This window comes from Numida meleagris, chromosome 11 (genome assembly GCF_002078875.1).
Source record: "Numida meleagris isolate 19003 breed g44 Domestic line chromosome 11, NumMel1.0, whole genome shotgun sequence".
Lineage (NCBI taxonomy): Eukaryota > Metazoa > Chordata > Aves > Galliformes > Numididae > Numida > Numida meleagris.
In genome coordinates this window covers 13627122-13646981 of record NC_034419.1, presented here as the reverse complement: position 1 = coordinate 13646981, position 19860 = coordinate 13627122, and the positions used below count along the sequence as shown (strand labels likewise).

Genomic DNA, 19860 nt, shown 5'->3' with positions numbered 1-19860 from the left:
TGGCTGCTGGACTCTTCCTTCCTTCATTTCTTGGCATTGCAGTACTCTGCTGCTGCTGTCTTGTGTTGATCTTTTAAGCCAACTGCTCTTACGGCACCTTGGGTCAAGTGAGCTGTCCTTGGAGGACACCAAGAGCACCTTGTCCTTTGGACTGTTGCTACTGGAAATGCCTGTGACCCTTCCATTGGTTTCCTGTGCCCCAGTTTTGCAGATAAAAGCTTTCCTTTTCAACCTAAGGATGACGCAAAGTCTTTGCCATTCATTGCTGCTGATAGGTTTTTTTGGAGTCTGGAAGAGTATGAAGTGGCAAAAAGTTTTGTCCAGAAAGATGTTGCTATGTAGCTGAGCTTTGTGGGCACCCAGCATCTCTCCTGGGGCTCCTGTGCAGAAGCTGATGCTTCAGTTGTCAATGGGGAAACCCAGGCTGTGTGCTCCCTATGAGCCCCACAACATCTCCTGCTGCTGTGCCTCAGCTTTCCCATCTGTAAAATGGGAGAGTGATGCCTGTGCTGGGGGAGATTTGCAGGGCAGTCTGTGGGAGTGTAGGGCTGTGTTCACTTTTCAGTTTGGGCAGATGTCTGCCTGCCTGTGGGATCTGTGGAAATGGATCTGAGTAGCTGAAGCTCGGGGTGGGAGGATGCCTGATTAGCTCCCAAATGAAGGGAGGAGATAACAGGCAGAGACATTGAGAAGCCCTTGTTAAGAGGCTCAGGGGTCACATGAGCCACTCCAAATCCTCAGCCTCTCCCTTTTTGCATGAAGTCTTATAGTTTGGTGACTGACAAGTGACCGAAAAGTCTGATTGCAATCAGATTGATGGCTCAGTCCTAGAAAGAAATTGGACTGCCGTGTATATCTTACACCTTGATGCAAGGGAATTGCCCCATTATATTTTACACATTGCATCCAAGCTGAGTAGAGAATTGCTTTTTTGAGGGATTCCCAATCTTGCATGCTAATATGTGCACAAATGCATGCAAATCCTTTATAATAGAGCGTAACACAGACGTCTGCTGGCCCCGTGCTGCAGACAAGGCTCTGTTCTCACATTGTCTCAGTGACAGGGTTGCTCCCTCATGCAACCCATTTATTTCCATCCCGAAAAAAACAATCAAGGAACAGAGATAAGCAGTGCCAGTGGGTGATAAGAGCTGTTTGCCATGTTCCTTCTATATCCAAGAGGAATTTTAACATGGTGGTGTTTGCTGCGTGATGCCCTGACACCCATGTGCCCATCCAACTTAGCTAGAAATAAGATCCTCAGCAAGGCAGATGGGGTTTATGCGGGAAGGAGCATTGCATTAACAAGCCCAGGAGAGCAAATCCCTGCTCGTGCAGCCTGAGAGCTGTTGGCTGGGAGGATGCAGCAAGAGGCCAGCTTGGCAGGCACCGCTCCCACTGTCCCAAACCATTTGCGAAGAGCTGTTTTCTTCCTCCCGCTGCCTTGGCTTCAGGCTCTCTCTGCTCCCAGTCCTCTTTCCCAGGGTTTTCAGCTCTGCTTGTGCATTTTCCCAGTTCAGAGTCATTGCAAGGTCTTCGCAACAGGGAGACCTCGGCTGTCTTCAGAAAGCTCTGGGCACGCTCAAAGCTCTCCAGAGCCTCCTGCCTATTTTTTTCAGCAGTTGGACTTACTGTTGGTGCTGCTGAGGTTACAAAAGGGCTGCTCAGGGGCTCTGGCAATGGCAGAGGTTGTGTCTTCTTAACTGCTGTATGTAACAAGAGACATCCTTGTCTTACAGACCCTGCAGATGAGTTGGGCTCACGTTGAACCTCATGGAGATGGACCTTGCCTGGAAACATGCTTCTGCATCCAAAGCAAGAGGGGCTTGGGAGCCAGATTTTCCTCTTGATCTGTTTGGCCCTGCTTCCTTCACACTCCCCTGTTGTTTTTTGGTTTGGTTTGGTGTGTTTTTTTGCTGTAGAAAGAGGAGTGCTCAGCTGAGGGCTGCATGAGACGGTGGGTCCCATGTGTGCCAGGAGCACCACGTCAAGCAGCCATTGCAAAATCACATCCCTCCATCTTGTAACTTCATCAGATGAATTGCTGACCTTAAGTCGAACAAATTTTTCAATCTGTTTTTGAGCCACTGCTGCTTTGTACCATGTGCAGTCAATTCAAGGCGGGCTTCTTTCCAGCTAAATCTGAAACCAGGAAATGTCATTTTCTCCGTTTTCTTCCCTCTCTCTCAGCCTGGCTGTGGGGCTGCCCCATGCACAGCTCCATGGGATGCTCTGTAGCTGTGCTTCCCGCAGCGGCATGTTCCCTCTCTTCTTTGTTCTTTGCCCACAGGCTCCTGCTGTTTGGCAGCTCCTCTGTTTGCTCTTTGGGCCCAAGGTTGGGGGTGCCATTGACTCTCTGTGCTTTATTAGCAAACATAGCATCACTAGGCTTCTGTTCAGCAGTCTTCACTCAGCTCTGTGTCAAGCAAGATCTGGAGACATTCCCAACATTCAGGAACAGCATCAAAATCTCCAGCCCAGTGGCTTCTCTGTTGCTGGGCATCTCTGATACTCAGCAGGGCAGCCCTTCTGCATGATAAGCTTGCAGATCTCTTCTGCTTTCTCTGGGACACCCCAGTGTGCTCATCACACAGCGTTGGTAATGCCTAATGAGCTGTGAGGTGTGCTGGTGGCCCCAAATATCTCCCAAAGCCATTGGCTCTGCACCAGAGTGTCAGCACCACCAGGATCTTGTCACTTCTGCCACCATCCATACAATCGCGCATCAGCACTTTGTTGCACTGGTGTTATCTTGCTTAGAGCCATTCTGCTCTGAATGTGGTTGGGGATATTGCTTTTTCAATTTCATCTCACGTTTTGAAATGTACAATTTTATATTAAGCTTTTACTATGGGGAATTATTTTTAATTATAGAGAGCTGAAAGATGATAAAAGTTGAGTAAGTGAGACCTATGTGAAGAAGTCATGGAAACCATATCATAGAAGTAGAAAGATACTCCTAAGACACTTGGTATTGTTCCCATGAAACAACATATCCTAACATAAAGAAAATAATTGTAATTAAAACTGTTAATCTTCTGTTTTTAATGAGGGGAAAGAAGGAGAACTGAACCTCTCAAGGGCAAGATCTTGAAGTTGGTGTGATTTACCCAGGGAGGTGGCAGAAAGTCCGTGCCTGGAGATGCCCACTTTCTGACAGTGCAGAGTGGTTACAAAGCCCATTGTCCTGGCCTGGGGACGTCACCACTGAGCAGATGGGCTCCATGTGTCCTTCTCAGCCTTTGCTTTTCTGATCTTCTCAAGCAATTTTAAGCAATATGGCTTTTGCCGTCAGGGGGTATGGCTGGTGAATAATCCTCATGGCAACCTCCTTTAGCCACCGCTGGAAGATGTGGAGCTGATTCCAAAACCCAGATGGCAGTGGGAACTCCTTTCCATCATGCTGCTGTGGTACCCATGGCCCTTGGCATGTAACACATCCCAGAGCACTGGGACAGAGGCTGCCCTCGCTCAGTCTCCCTCCCGGGGCTGTTCTCTCCATCCTGCCACCTGATACCACCATCTCTCTCATTAGTTTTCCAAGAGCAGACTGCTGGGCTGTCTCCCTTTGAAGCGTGTGATTGATGTTCTGAAAATTAAATTTGGCAAAAGAGTCCTAAACTCTACTAGGATAACTGCCCAAGTCACAAACGCTGACTTTGAGGCTCTGGAGCTATTAATTATTCTTAACATCTTGTTGCATGTTGAGTTGCTTCTAATCATGTCATGAAATGAGATGGAAACAGCTATGAAACCAGTGGCTTTGCTGTGGCAGAGCCTTTCCACAGTAGCTGATAAATTAAAGTATTCACATGAAATTGCGCCTTGATTATTTTTTAAGGTAACAGCCAGAGGCGATGCCGAGACTTTGTGGCTGGATGCGAACCAGACGCTCGGTGTGCGTTTGGGTCTGTGTGTATGTTAGATCTGATGAAAGGCAGGAAATGGGAAAATCTGGCAAATCTCCCTGGCTTGACTGAACGGAGCCTCTTGACTTTTGCTAGAGAGCATTTTTTGTGCTGTAATGGCCAAGTGGAAATTTAGACTCAAAGCTGGAGCTGAGCACTGGTATGCTTCGCTGGCCTTTATGCAGCAGTGAAAAAGAAGGAAAGGTGTTTGAGAATTAAAGCCCTGATGTTTAACTATTGCTGCCCTCCTATTTTCTTTGCTTTCCGCTATAGCAGAGAAAGCTGCAATGATCACAGAGACTTCTCCCTTGCTTTTTGTCTGTTACCTTATTATTTCTGAGACGTGAGCCTGATTCCCCCTTCCGCTGTATGAAGAAAAGCAAAAGGATGCCTAATTCCATAGAAGTCACCGATGTTTGATTAGCACAAATTAATTCAGAATCCTGTGTGGTTACTTCAAAATAGATACCATTGACCCATATCGTGGAAGAGCGTTGTATTTTCAGAAATAGAAACCAATTTATCAGCGCTCACTGTAACCCCTTTTTGGGGGCGTGGGGAGTGTTTTCAGCCCAGTTCGTCCTTCACTCTCACCCCTATCTGTCCTTCACTCAGCTCCAAGCCCATGGAACGTCTCCTGTGGACCACCAGCTGCAGGAATAAGCCCACAAAAGGAATGTTAAGAAGTGGTAGTTGCATCGAATTAAGCTAATGTGTGCTAAATGGCAACCTTCAGTTGTGCTTTCGGTTTTTATTATGTGTCCGGGGCAGCGCGTAAGCCGTCGAGCCAGGCTGTTAGCATCCCGCTGGCGTGCAACCCTGGCTTATGTTGCCTCCCTTAATTTAATTTAGCTTTATATGTTCAGACTATAATCAATTTTTATGCTACTTTAATAAGCAAATTTATGCTATCAGCATGCTGAAAAGACTTGTCATTCACAGCTTCTCAATCAATCCACCATTTTGTGCATTAGCCAAGTGCTCGGCTGTCCTAAATTTGGTCGCTGTCCTAAATTTGTTTGCTGCCCTACAATTACCGGCTGGCACACTGCTCCTGCCAGACAGACACGTGGCCCTCGCACCAAGTGGCTCCTGAGAATGCTCTTTGCATTGCAGTACAGGGAAGAGCAATTACATAGCCCCAAACATTTGACAGCCTGACCCAGCTGGATTGCCAAATGTTGTCATAGAAAATATGAATTTTTATTTCCTCTGTTTGAGAGAGACAAATACTGCGTTAGAAGACACCTGAGCATTAAAAAAAATGGTTGTGTTGAGTAGTGATGGGCCAGTGGCTGGCAGGAAGCTCTCTTCTTTCCCATTTACAGTACAGCTCATCAGGGAATCTCATCTTTAAACTGATAGAGAACAGATTTAGGTTAGATATTAGGAAGAAATTCTGTACTCAGAGGGCGGTGAGGCCATGGCGCAGCTGCCCAGAGCTGTGGGTGCCCCATCCCTGGAGGTGATCAAGGCCATGGATGGGACCCTAGGCAGACTGAGATGGTGGGGGGCAGCCAGCCCATGGCATGGGGTTGGAACTGGGTGGGCTTTAAGGTCCCTTCCAACCCTACTATTCTATGATTCTATAATCTCTTCTTTTCCCTCTCTTGCAGGAAGATTTGTCTCCACTGTAAGTGCTCCCAGGAAGAGCACATTGTAACAGTTATGCCTCTGGAGATGGAGAAGACCGTCACCAAGCTGATGTTCGACTTCCAGAGGAATTCCACCTCCGACGACGACTCAGGCTGTGCACTGGAGGAGTATGCATGGGTACCTCCCGGCCTGAAACCCGAGCAGGTAACCCTAATGCCAGGCTTCCCAGATACATGATGCAAATTCACACTTCAAAAATAATCGCCCTTGTTTTATTGTAGGTGTGTGGGTGCTGGCTGTGTGCTGTTCATGTCTGTTCTGAGCGCACCAATGGAACAAAATAGAGATGTAACCCTTATGGGACTTGGGTTTTTCTGTGTCTGCAGGTATAACTGGCAACTGAGAGATGGAGAAACAAAGTACTTTCAGGATGGAGTTTGTGGTGGTGATGAAAGGAAACGGGAAAAACGTGCCTACTGCTGTTTTGTGGGGGAAAAGTTGATAGGATGCCTGTGTGTCCAGGGCAGCTGGTGCACGTGTCCTACTCTCTTGGGCCACCACGCTGCTGCACAGAGGGAGCAGCTTGCTGTAAAAATGGGCCAAAGGCTTTGAGGATGGGCACTTCAGTCATGATGTTAATGACTTGCTTGAACTTCTCTGGAGCTGTTCTTTCCAGCATCTCTGTCACAGGAGTTTAATGGGATGGATTAGACCTTAGCATGCTGTGTGGAAAGCCCATTGATTTCTGCTCCATGCGCTTTACAGGATTCGTTTAGTTTTTATGCTGATCTTTTACATGTTCAACTCTGAACTTAATTTGCAGAGGAGATTGCAAAATGCGCTTAGCCTTGATAATTGCTATGGCAATCATTTTAAATCGTGTAAGGAGGTTGGGAGAGTGTGGAAGGCTTTCATTCATTGTTACTGTCTTTAAATACTGTGTTTTCCTGAGCTTTTATTCAGAAGGGCTTAGGCATTTCCTGAAATATTTTGGCACCATCCATAGGCTGTAAATATTATCTGTCTGTTTAGAGAAAATCCAGTTGTTTGGGTTTCTTTTTTTTCCCCCCTCTTGTTTTTGCAAGCCTGGCTCAGTGCTTGCTCTCAGCTCCACAGCACTGTACGTTTCACTTGGTGCCATCCAAGCATGCAAATCAAGGAGCAGCCTTGCCTTCTGTCCCCTTCCTGTGGAAGATGTTCCCTTTGAGCCTCCCAGTAGGCACCACACTGGGTGCATGGTCAGGTACAGATGGTGCTGATGTCCTCCACACCGAGGGGACACAAACCAGGTGGGTTTCAGAAGTCACCCTGGAGGACCATGCCCAAGCTGGTACCTCTAGCAGCAGGTACTGACATCTCCTGCATTACCCAGGTTAGTGCATTTTTAGGTTCTTCCAGCATCTGTTTCTTTCAGAGTTCACCGTGCTTCTCAGTACAAACACTGGCTTACTGACTACGCTTCTCTAGGGGCATTGCTGGGGCTTTCAGCAGATCTGACACTTCAGACCTCTCTCTAATCACCATGGAGATGAAGAGCAGCCATAAGCACTGAAATCCTTCCAAGCCTAGCTCATCTGCTGGCCCCTCGGGTGCATTTCACACCTCAGATGAGCCTCTAAAGAGACAAAAGCAAGGTGTGGCTGCGGCATTGCTGTATGGGGCCAGGAGTTGTCCTTGCATGGAGAGCAGCTCCCTGAGCTTCTGATTTCTGTTTGTCTTCAGGGTAGGGGTAGTGTTTGGAGGGAGAGAAAGTGCAGGACTGCTGCGTGAGTGGCGTTGCAGAAGGCCTGCCAAAGGAAATGTATGGCACTGAATATACTTGAGGTTTTGTACTTTAATTGTATGAGCTCTGTGCGAGTTCTAGTGTTGGACCTGGATGCTGATGAGATTTTGGTTTGTGCCTGTAGGTGGTGGTGATGGTTGTGATATGGAGAGAATGTGCCGCGGAGCCTCCTGAAGACTGGTGTCTGAGCCTGCAGCTGCTGGGAGCCTTTGGTGGTGGGCCCAGCTGCGGGCTGGGACACCACTGTCAGGCTGGGGTGAAAAGACAGATTTGCAGGCAGTGAAATTTTCTCTACCTTCCATTGCCTCGCTGTTGTATTTCTCTGACACGAAACAGATGAAAGGAAACAACTTCTGCAATATTCTACTTTATTAAAATCTCCGCACAGCATATGAGCTGGGGAGGTAAGTAGTCCCCTGAAAGACTAATGCAGCTCTCTTATTGTACTTGGACAGCAGCCTTCCTACCTTGCTGTTCTTGGGAGACAGTGTTCGTGTCTCACTCAGCACAGCAATTTGCAGGATTTCGAGGGGGAAGTTGGCCAACAACCATAACATCGGTTTTTGGCAGTTTCAGCAGGTCATTCTGAATTTGGAGAGTCCCTTCCATCCATAGCTTAAAATATTTATTAAATATAATCTAAAGGGAAACCAACCCAAACATACAAGGTCTCACTGGATTTCTGGATACTAATTTGGGAGTGGTCAGCTGGCCCATGGCGCATGCCAACCATGTGAAAATAGTGTTGGTTACTTAAGCATTTGTCCAATGTCTACAGATCATGATCCAAACACTGCGTTGAAGAACAAAGCTCAAGTTTTTCTTTGTATTATGTCTAGTCAGCATGCAGGACTACAAAGTCCTTACGCAACAGTCATATCTATTATATATTTCTAAACAAGTTTGTACCACAGGGTTGAAGATAATAATAAAAAAAACACTAAAATTCAACTGCATAAATTATGGTAAAAATTCATCAGGAAAATGGGCTAAAATTTATGATGCCTATGCTCAAGAAAGAGTATTTGAACAAGGAGACTGGAAATATTATTGTGCGGAGGAGCCCAGAAGAGTTGGTGTATTTGGTGTCCCCAGTTGAAGGGCTGGATCACTCCCTATGCATTATAGGAGGAAGAGCAGTTACTCAAGCTAAAACTTTGGCACACAAACATAGATAGAAACTGGCTCTGAATGCATTCAGGCAGGAAATTGGAAGAGGTTTCAAACTATCAGAGGTGTAAGGCTCAGTGGCAGCCTGCCAACAGGGAAGGCGGAGGGTAAAAACCCAAGAGTGAGCTCCATAAATTACAACGCAATCCGAAAATGTGGTTTCTTGCAATAGCAGTTGGCTGCCCAGGGTGGCCGCGAGGTTGCTGTGAGCTCTCATCTCACCTGCACCAGGACCCTGATGAAAAATGGTCTTGCGGTAGAAGTTGGAGTTCTCTTCTGGAAGACGCAGCTGCAGTTGTGGATGGGAACAGTGGGGCTGTATGGAAGGAGAAACGGAAGCTCAGGGCTTGGAGAAGTACTTCTTTCTGCCGGTCTGTGGTTCCCTGGCCAGATAGAGAGAAATGTGAAAGTCTTGAAATAAGTAGACAGCAATAGAAACCCATCCTGGGCAAACCCAAATCCCAGGCCACGGGGACGGGGAGCCAGCTTGTCTGCTGGGGCTGGCAGCCCGAGCGCAGGGCTGCCTCACACTGACACCATGTCTGGGGGCAGATGCATGAGAATAAGTGCTTCTGTACTGTGTTTTTCACATATTTAGGCAAGGGCTGTGTAAATGCATGTGAATGCGCAGCCTTGAATTCCTTGAGCCTGTGGTTTGGAGAAACCCAAAGATGTTATAACATGCCAGCTTGAATTTCTGGATACAAGGGGCTTTTGAGGATTCCTGTCTTTATTGTGTCTCAATAATAGGAGCAGCTGGCTGTGGGCACAGATCTCAAATGAAACAAAGGATGGGCCTTGACTTCAGCTGCGGTGTGGCTTTCTGTATGGCTCCAACATGCCAGCATTCAAGACCTTTGTATGTGCTGTAAGAACTTAATTCCCTCTTGTTGACAGCACAGTTGCTCAAACTGAATCCCTTAAAAGTTAGGAAAATCTCATCTGAGCTAAAATTAGCCATGCTACAGTTCAGAAGATCATTTTCTTCTAAGGCAGCCACTAGAGCTGGGACCTAGAGAGCTTTGCAGTGTGGTGTGAGGCTATTGGTGTCACAGGGAATTTGTTCAGGAGATGATGTACATGTTGATTCTTCCGCTTGGATCTTTTGCAAGGCCGATAGCACAGCCCTCAGTTACAGGACCTCCAGGCACCATCAGCTGCTGTTCAGGTCACTAAGTGAGCAAAGGTCAGTGGAGACAAACCTACAGTGAGGATGCATTTACACCTTACCTACAAATAACCGCTTTCACCTCCTCAGTGTGGCAGAAAGTCATTTATCTGGGCCAGCTGTCTCTGGAGGACGTGTGCCTCATTTGTGCCTATGGATCATGACTGAGTGCATTTTACCTTCTCACCCTTTCTTGAGCCCTATAAATCCAGCAAACTATTTCACTCCTTACATGCAGCTAGGGATAGTCAAGACAGTCCAAAGCAACCCTATGCCTTAAGCCCCAAAACAAGGGGAAATAGATAATTTATGGCCAGGAATAACAAGATCTCCATGAATAATTCCCGACCTTGCCCTGATGCTGAGAGCAGTTGTACCTTGTGAGCTCATGGCCTGGAGTTGAGCTGTTCCCCCACCCTGCAATGGACCGCTGGAGGAGGAGGCATGAGCATGTTCCCAGTCTGCTAGAGGAAAACAGGGCACAGCCATGCATCTGGACCTCTGTACTGATTCTGTGTCCTAGGGCACTGGTTTATTGGTTGTGAGCCGATGGGAGCTGTTAAAACAATTTAATTCTTGAGCTATCTTGTCAGGGAAGGAATTGGCTGCTTTCATCGGCCACAGAAACAAAAGCACTGGTCTGACGTGGGTTGCACGGTTCTCAGATTTGAAGCACTCATGTGATGGATGACAGAGGTAAGAGGCAGGGGAAGAGCAGGGAATGGAAAATAAAACAGAGCGATCCCAGTGTATTGTCCTGGAGCTTTATTCCAGTGTACAGTTACAGCCTGTTCTCACTGCAGCATTATTCTAGCACGCTATCCCACAGCTTATAAATACAAGAGCATTTTAAGTGGCATACCCAGAGGAATTATCAGCTGCAATCAATGCGGCAGATGATTGCTATAACTGCTGGTGCTCCAGGGGACTCTGAGGATGTGGGGGTCGGCTGGACAGCACACCACAGCCAGACCACCTTCATATGCTTCTGAAAGCGCTGTTTCTCTCTCTGTTTAATCCAATTTCAATTTTTTGCTAAGAAAAAGAAACCTCATGGCGTGTGCTTTCACAAGTCTAAAACTTGTGGATGTGTGTCCTTGATTCAAATGTTCTTCTTTAATGCCAGCAGGAAGCAATGTCTCTGCAGGATCTTTTATAAAGCAAGAGCTGCTCCAAAAGCTTGACAGAAATTGATGTCATTCTCAACAAGAAACCAGGGAACAGCAACACTCAAGCGGATGCGCTGCCATTAGCCGTGGGAGAGGAGTGCACGGAGAGCTGCACAGTGTGCCAGAACAAATAGATGTTATGGGAATTGTTACTCTTTGTTCCCTGCCTTTGTCCTTGTGATTCTAGGGTGGGTTTGTGGGAGCAGGGGTGCAGGACAGCCCAGCACTGGGGATGCTTTCTGCTGTCAGCAAGTGGCTCTGGGAAGCGATCTTCTCCCACCTGAGGCTTTTGTGTGTCTCTCTCCGCAACTCTCTTCATTTGTGGCACTTTTCCAGCACAATTTCCAGCCTGGAAATTGCTGAACTGGTTTTGTACACACTCCCTGGGGGGTCGTCAATTGTAAGACCGTAGTTGATAGGTAGTTCTAAATAACAACAAGCACACCAAGATGCCTTTAATGCCTCCCCTCCGGCAGCAGCTCCCTAGTTGCAGAGCAGCCTGCTCATGTGCACAGCAGGGAGGTGGGTCCGTGGTCGCCCTGCAGGGTGTTCTGCTGCCATGAGACGTGCCTGGCTGCAGCCCTGCAGCACTCACTCCTGCTTTGTTCCAGGGTGCCTGGCCTTGCTGCCAGGGTTGTTTTGCTCTGAGGAATACAGAAGCGCTTTGTATCGGGATGTCTATGGAGGAGGAGGACGTGCCAGGTGTGGGCCCAACTGAACCCATTTTCTAGCTTCACGTTGGCTGTGATCTGTAGAGCTCTTTTGTGAGTGTATGTGTGCAAGCACTTGCAAAATGTTGCAGATGCTTCCAGAAAGTTATTTATATGTGGTGGGTTTGTTTGTTTTCCACCTTCTTTTTCTACTGGAAGCCAGCAGGAATGGTAGAACTAACAAAGGCATCGGCATCATTCCTCTGTAGATTCCAAGTGCTCAGTGTAAAAGATCCTGGAGACATTCAAGGTCAGGCTGGATGGGCTCTGAGCACTTGGCTGAGATGTAGGTGTCCTTGTTCATTGCAGGGGAGTTGGACTAGATGACCTTTAAGGGTCTCTTCTAACTCAAACGATTCTATGATCACCCCATGTCTCACGTGCTGCTAAAAGGCCAGCATGGGCTTGTTGCAGCCACCCGCTGCCTTCTGCCTGCTTGGGCCAAAACTCATCACACTCCCAAATCTCCCAAGCCCCTGCTTACCCAACCGTGGTCCCTTTTTGGGGTCATATCCAGGCACTGCGTTGCACAAGGGCTGGTGCATCCTGCCCTGGCAGGGCTGGTTTGGGGAAGGCAAAGCAGGTCTACTGCCCAGCTGTTGCGGCTCTGCAAGTCATCACTTGCTGCTGCAGCACGCCAGGACACCTCATGCTCCTTTATGGCCCTTCCAGCAGTACGGTCACACCGAGCAGCCCTGCCTGGTGGGTGCTTGGGGTGTTGTGCATGGGGTGCACCTGGCAGAAGGGTGTTGTGTTTGCAACCTGAGTACGCGCTGCCTGAAAGCACTTGCTTTTCCACCCCCACTTTTATTTCCTTCATCAAAGAAATCTTTTATCAATGCCATAAGCTCACAGGTTGTTTGCAAACTTTTCCTTCCTGGAGGAGGTGTAGGACTTTGCCCACAAAGGGGCCGGGGGTGCTCTGCCTTTGGCGAGGAGCCTTTGGGGCCACCAGCAGAAGCCACGCTCCTGCCTGTGTTCGGCAGGGATGGGGTGGGCTTGTAAGCTGACAAAGTTAAACTGGAAACAGAGCCCAAACCTAGGAAGGCTGCAGAACACAAAGGCATTTGTAAACTAATGTAATTACTTTCCTCAGTGCCTTTGAATAAAGCTGGCTCCACTTTAAAGGCTTTTCCCTACCCTCATTTTACATTGTGTTCTTTCCTTTCTCCTGGTTTCTATCTTCCCCTTTTCTGTTTTAGCTTGGAGGAGTCGTTAAGCTCTAAAATGCGTATCAGCAGTTGTTACCCGTGCCCTCACTAAAACACAGGGCCCTTGGAACAATTTCTTTTTGAAGATGGGGATAACGCATGGAATGGGGAGGATGGCTGGGAAGGTCCAGACATAGCATGGAAAACATTTTTGCCATTGCACCCTGGTGGCATCTGGGGCTCCAAGCCCACGCAGAAGTCTTATTGTGACTCGGCATGATATTTTTCAGATTCCTCAGGGGGTTCTCCCTTCAAAATGGGAGCAGAGGCTGCAGCAGAGGGGCAAGTGGGGAAGCCTAGCAGGAAATCCAGCCAGGTCCCTCAAGTGGCTCCTGAGCTTCTTGTTAGGATAATTGTAGACAAAGTAGGCCTGTTGCAAGGGGAAATAGAGAGACATTGAGTTGCTGTGTCGTACAGCACAAGTATTTAATAAAAAAGCAATTATCTGGTGCAGCTCGTGCTGCAGTGCCTGGAAGGTCAGGGGATAGCCATCCGCCAGTGCCCAGGGGTTGGGATCAGCCCTTTGGCCACGGTGGCTCTGCAGAGGGTTCGTGGCTCTAAGGCTCGTACGTGCTTTGAACCAGAACTGAATGGAGGAGGAGTTTTTTTCATGGAAAACGCTGACCTTTTGTACAAAAGCAAAGTGCAGACAGAGCAGTTTTACTTTTCCAGTGAGTTAACATTTTCTGCAGGCCTTTCTCCATGGAAAGCCAAATGTATCTGAAAATCCCTTTTTCCTTTATTTTTCCTCATTCTCAAGCATCGCAGCCGGGCTTTGCCAGCCCAACTCTGGCAGCCTGTAGCTGGGAATTGGCAACAAATGAGAGGTTGTGTTACCTGGATTACAATCACCTGGGCAAGGGACATATTTCTGCTCATCACCTGCATGTGGCGGGGCTTATTTGTTGCCCATAGCCATGGGGAAGGACCAGCAACTGCCTCTGCAACCCTTCTGCAAGCACCCATACAGAAGGTCCTGCTGGCTGCTGTGACCCCGAAGCAAACCACTTTTGGGTTATTGCAGGCAGCAGAACGCAGGTTGGAGCCTGTTGTATTTGTTTTGTTTTGCTTTTCAAACCAAACTGCCCATCCCTGCCAGGCAATGTTGCCAGTGTGATGAGAGCTGGTTCCCACAGACCTGTTGGGGTTAAATGGAAAACTTCCCAGCGGAAGCAGAAGGAGCCATGCGCACATGTAGTGCGGGAAGGCAGCTCCTGGCTGCCCAAGCTGAGGGAAAGGCACACATCCCTGCTTCTCGCCTAGGGTGCGCGTCTCACAGCTCATTGCTATAGGGAACGGAGCAGCCTGATGTCATTTGGCGGCTCTTCAAAAAAAAATAAAAAATCATTTCTGGTCTCCGCCAACTTCAAGGACTCAACGGGCGAAAGAACTTCACAAGAGGAGAACAAACGGAGCGCCCTGAGTGCGGGTGGAACCGGCAGCCCAGCTGATGCACCTGGAGGGTTGGCCAAGAGGAGCCAGCAGTGCTCGGAGCCCCAGGACAGCACCGCAGGGAAAAGCCAGAGCCTGGCAGCTGGACAGAGACTATAGCAGGAGGGACACAGCGGTGGGTTTGCTGCTGCGAGCTCTGTTGTGGAGCTGGTGCATGAGCTCGGGCAGCTCACAGAACATCGTTACGCCATAAATAGTGCTTTGCAGTGGATATATCTGCTCCCTCGTGTAGCGTGTCATAGGAATGTGTTTTCAATGTGCTTTGATGTCCTTGGATGAAGGATGCTCTATAAATGCAAAGTAAGTGTTCTAACCTACGTAAGCTTGTTCTCTTTTTAACATAACAAAATACTTCTCAGCCTTTGGTGGTTTCTATAGCTTGTGGGTCTGTTCTTTAGCAAAGCAAATTCGGGGGCTCACGTGGCACACACGCAGTGTGCTCCTCAGCTAGGTGACACGAGCAGTTCCCTTGTCAGCGATGCAGCTGGAAACCTGCTAACAAGCTCCTTTGTCATAAAATCCCATGATGGGAAAGCTTGATCCAAGCATTGGTTCGGAGAAGAATGGAACCACTGAGAGAAAAGCACCACAGCAGTGGTGTCCAAAAAGTGCCCAAAAGCAGAGAAAACATCTCAGGAGGGTTAATCCCATGGTGGCAAGGCAGAAAGCAGTCTGCATCTCTCCAGCCGAGCGCAGATTGAAGGAAGCCGTCCATCCCCCTGCTCCTGCCCCAGCATCCAGAGCCTCCTGATCCCAGCCAAGCAGCAAGATCTTCCCTTACCTTCACCGTCTCCTGCTTCTCCCAAGCTGTTGAAGCCCTGCATGGCCATTTCGGAGCTGCTGCAGGGCCAGGGAGCTGCATCCCGGCCCTTCTGTGCACGTCCCAGGTGTGGCAGCTGGAGCGCAGAGTTCAGGGCGTGCTTCCTCACCAGGCTCTTCCTGCGCCAGGGCACGCCGGGCCCCACCATGCTGCGCTTGTCATAATTGGTTTTAATTATATACTCTGAGACGAAAGAGAAGGAAAGAACACCAAGCAAGCCTTCCAACAGATGTTATCTGCTGTTTATTTTCACAAATTGCTGGAGAAAAGGCCCGGAGGGTTTTGATGGAGGTGGAGGCTGAGATATAGCCGGCAACACGGAGGCTGCCGGGGCACAGGCTTTGTAACCTGCCCTGCCGAGGCAGGTGCCGACACATCCCCGCAGCCGGCCAAGCATGCTAACACTATGGAGGCTGACGGAGCAAACGGTAACAAGCCGGCGGGCGCTGCCGCCCTCCTCGAGCCCTCTTTGGAGAAGAAGGCAGCAAACCCAAGGCAGCACGTGGCTGCATTGCTCTGCTCGGTCAGAAATAACCGGTGCCTGTTTTTGCTCCGTAGGTGCACCAGTACTACAGTTGCCTTCCAGAAGACAAGGTGCCCTACGTCAACAGCCCGGGGGAAAAATCTCGCATCAAGCAGCTTCTGCACCAGCTGCCACCGCATGACAATGAGGTGAGTGACCTCGTGGTGTCGGTGACAGAAGGGGACGGGATGCTCTTCCTGGGGTCCCTCTCCTCGGAGTTGCGGGTGGTTCTTTCTGCGGCCCTTTCTGCTTTTCCGTGGAGTTCGGAGGCATTGCTGTTTCAACAGAGCTGTTTGCTACCTGTTGGGATTCTGCTGGAGGTTGGGAGCAGTTTGTTTTTAAAGTCTCAGCTTTTGTTTTTGAAATCGTCTGCGCTTCTCTGACATAAAAGCACTTTCTCAGCCCTTGGAAGCTACGCTCAAAGCAGCTCCAAGTGCTGTTTATCTCAGCCAGATGCAAAGTAACAAAAGCCTTTCCCAGGCGCTCCTTCCAGCTCACCTTGACGTGCACCAAGGAGGTGAGGTGTTTTGCTCATGAGTTGTGAGCCTGGGAGGCCAGGGTTTGAGTCAACACCAGCAAAGCAAGCACACCTTGCTGCGTCTTGCAGGAAAGACATGTGAGGCAGCAGAAGGGGCCCGCTCTCTGACATCTTTTTTTATCAGGGAGAACACTGGCTGCTGCTAGCCCGCAAAATTTCCCTTTGTAAACAATGAAAAAAGAAAAGATTTTTGTGCTCCTTTTGAAGAAGCTGCCCTGGAAAAGACAAGAGGGTACTTTGTCTCATCTAGGTCAGGAATTCACGAGTTTACCCATGCGTGGCTGGGTGCCGGCACCGCACAGGGGCTTCGCACGCACCCTCAGGCCTGAACCTGCCCTCCTGCCTCCCCTGGCAGCATCAGAAATCCACAGCTGGAAAAGTCCAGGATAAATGCTCAGCAAAGCTGCGCTGCTGCAGGCTGGAAGCACGAGCAAGTGTTGTTTCCCTGAGCGTTGCTTCCCTGAGCAATTTGCATCCAGTTCCCGCTCGTGCTTGGTTTTGCTCCTCTTGAAGAGTAGAGAAATAACAGTTGGAGTTCCCAAATAGCTGGAACTCCGTCATTTACACAGGGAGAGTGGGCCGTGCTTGAGAAACGCCAACAAAACTCTTGGACACTGCTGTAACATCTCTGCCATAAGGTGGCTGGTGGAGGAGGTAGGCCTGGTCATATATTTTCAGTTGTTTTTCATTTATGCATCATTGAACTGGTGGCTGGGATGGGTTTGAATTTCTGCTGAAATTCCACCTATGGAGGTGGCTGTATGTTTTCTTGGATTCCTTCCGTGAGCTTCACAGAGCCTATGGGATTATGGTGCGGAGCACCAAGCATCGCTTCTGTTTTCTAGGTCCGTTATTGCAATTCGTTGGATGAGGAGGAAAAGAGGGAGCTCAAGCTCTTCAGCAATCAAAGGAAGAGGGAAAACTTAGGGAGAGGCAATGTCCGGCCATTCCCCGTGACCATGACAGGAGCCATCTGCGAGCAGGTGGGTAGCAGGCGGCAGAGTGGTGGGAGCATGCCACAAGCACCCCGTGGCTTTTGGGGACCAGAGCAGTCACTTTGACTAATCCCAAAGCTTGAGCAGGGAAAGCTGCTGGGATCCTGGGGCTAGAATCATAGAATCATTAAGGTTGTAAATGACCTCTAAGATCATCCAGACCAACTGTTGACCTACCTCCACCATGCCCACTCACCATGTCCCTCAGTGACACATCTCCACAGTTCCTGAACATCTCCAGGGACGGTGACTCCACCACCTCCCTGGGCAGCCTGTTCCAATGCATCACCGCTCTTTTGTAGAATAAATTTTTCCTAAAATCCAACCTGAACCTCCCCTTCTCCAGATAAAACAATCCGAGTTCCCTCAGCTGCTTCCCATAAGTCTTGTGTTCCAAACCTTTCACAGCTTTGTTGCCCTCCTTTGGACATCTCTATGCCTCTATGTCTTTCCTGTAGTGAGGGGTCTAAAACTGAACACAGTATTTGAGATACATTATTGTGGCAAGCAGTCGTTGGGTCACCATCACAGTGAGTGCCCATTGGGTTGTCACCATCGCAGCGGGACTCCAGCAAGGCAGAAGTGGAACCAAGATAGGACCCAAAAAGCCCCTGAGATTCTTGGAGAGGCAACAGGAAGGGGGTTCTTTACTTGAACAGTGAATTACCATTTTCTGCCACTTTTGCAAAAGCATCTCCTTAGGGATGGGCTCACTGGTCTTTTGTCTCATGTTGGCTTTTCTGACAGTGCGGTGGGCAGATCAATGGAGGGGACATGGCTGTTTTCGCCTCGCGAGCCGGGCACGGCGTTTGCTGGCACCCTCCTTGCTTCATCTGCAGTGTCTGCAACGAGCTGCTGGTCGATCTGATCTACTTCTACCAGGACGGCAAGATTTACTGTGGCAGGCACCACGCCGAGTGCCTCAAGCCCCGGTGCGCAGCATGTGATGAGGTAAGAGCCCACAAGCCCCATTAAATTCCAGCTGTCCACCTCTGTACCCTGTTTTTCTATGGCATGAGGTTTTTTTCTTGAGTGACTCATAAGAATTAAGCAAAATCCCCAATAGGCAGTGATTTGAATTTGGGAGCCAAGAGCTGGACCGAAGGGGGGCCACCAGAAAGATGCACCTCGGTACAGATGCACGAGAAGGTATTTCCCCTCTGCGCACAGTGGGAGCGGATGCAAAGCATGATGCTTTGGCTTTGCCCTGCAAGCTTTTCGTAGGGTTTCCATTTGGCATCCTGTGGGATTTTGTGTTGAAATCTACCCAAAGCGTTTCCAGTAACAACACACCCACCCATGCTTTGTAATTTCAGCCCGGTTGTGTGTGCCCTTCCTTCCTTCTCCTCTCTTCCCCCAGAGGAAGCCTCTGGTGGGATGAGTGTTGTGTTTCTTACAAGCAGTAGTGTTTGAGTGCACGCTGAGCCAAAACAGGCTTTCAGAGAGGAGATTAAAGGGATGCAGGAAGCCGAACAAATGGAATACAAAACGAATATAAAAAACCGTGCGGAGTTGACTCTGAACATTTCTCAAGTGTCAATCTCTGTTTAAAAGGCTGGTGAAGGAAATTGTTCTGGCTTCTAAAGTTTGGAAAACCATAGTGTGGAAAACCATATGTACTATAAAATACCAAGTCCCATCTATGCAAGCGTATAACAGTAAAAATCCAAGGCTATATGCACTTGAAATATAAGGAACATTGACGTATGTATCCAATTAAATTTGTAATGTTACCAGTGAAAAAACAACTCCTAACCATGCAACTGGCCCTGTTTCCTCGTGGTTTAGGCTGGGAAATTTCTTTTCTTGTACTTTTTATCCTTGCAAATTCTCATACCAGGCTTTCATTCAGCTCCTTCTTTCACAACGCTTCTTCCACTGGAGCATCCAGCACTAATTGTGACAAGGGAACGCGGAAAAGGGAAAGCTGTCAGTGCAAGCAGGTGGCAGCAGGGTGGGAATGATGGTGAGGGGCCAGGTAGCTCTGTCTGCCCTCCAGAGACCTGCCACTTTTCATTGTGCTTTCAGTCATCCTTTGTAGTCAGGTCACTGTTTCAGAGACGGATAGATGTGTTTTAATAAGTGGCTGTTCATTTCTTCAAAAGTCCCCCAGATCGATGGGTTGTATATAAGCGTGTTTATTACCCTCATCGACCCCTTCTGCTGATGGATGTGCTTACAAGCACCCCCAGGACCCATTACTGCAAGCTGGGCATTAACACTTTCTGGTCCACACACCAGTTTGCATTTTAACAGGGTGTAGGGCTGGGGGTTGAGCTGTGAAATTCAGAGGTTGTGTGAGCAAAAAGAGACACAAAGGCTCGTGCCCATGTCCTGGGTCCCTTGTCTGACTGACTCTGCTCCACCGTTGCTTTTCTTCCCGCAGATCATTTTTGCTGACGAATGCACGGAGGCCGAAGGGCGGCACTGGCACATGAAGCACTTCTGCTGCTTTGAGTGCGAGACCGTGCTGGGGGGGCAGAGGTACATCATGAAGGACGGGCGGCCCTATTGCTGCAGCTGCTTCGAGTCCCTCTACGCCGAGTACTGCGACACCTGCGCCCAGCACATCGGTATGTGTGCTCCTCCCTGTCTGTGGAAGAGCAGTCTCAGGAGCTGTGTGACTAGGGAGAGCTTTCTCTGCCAGAATTTAAGGCACACATTGTTCTTCTAAATCTCATTTTCCTGTAAGCAGCCTATCTCTCTGAATCTCAGCTTCCTCCCCAGCTAGCTGAAGGCTCGCTCAGGAGTTAATGAGCTACTGATGTGAAAGATGGTTGCTCATTAGGCATCATGATTGTTTCTGTTTGCCTTTTT

The 19860-nt window shown here is 48.8% G+C and overlaps 1 protein-coding gene across 4 annotated transcripts in view; it reads left to right on the top strand.

Annotated features, from left to right (window-relative positions):
* PRICKLE2 (prickle planar cell polarity protein 2) overlaps positions 1-19860 on the top strand; it is an 89706-nt gene that overhangs the window by 56324 nt on the left and 13522 nt on the right. For all 4 annotated transcript variants that reach the window (XM_021409165.1, XM_021409163.1, XM_021409167.1 and 1 more), the window contains 5 exons: positions 5525-5708; positions 15546-15659; positions 16894-17031; positions 17791-17994; positions 19430-19616. In XM_021409165.1, the coding sequence (XP_021264840.1) occupies positions 5525-5708; positions 15546-15659; positions 16894-17031; positions 17791-17994; positions 19430-19616 (827 nt within the window). The remainder of the gene's footprint in view (positions 1-5524; positions 5709-15545; positions 15660-16893; positions 17032-17790; positions 17995-19429; positions 19617-19860) is intronic.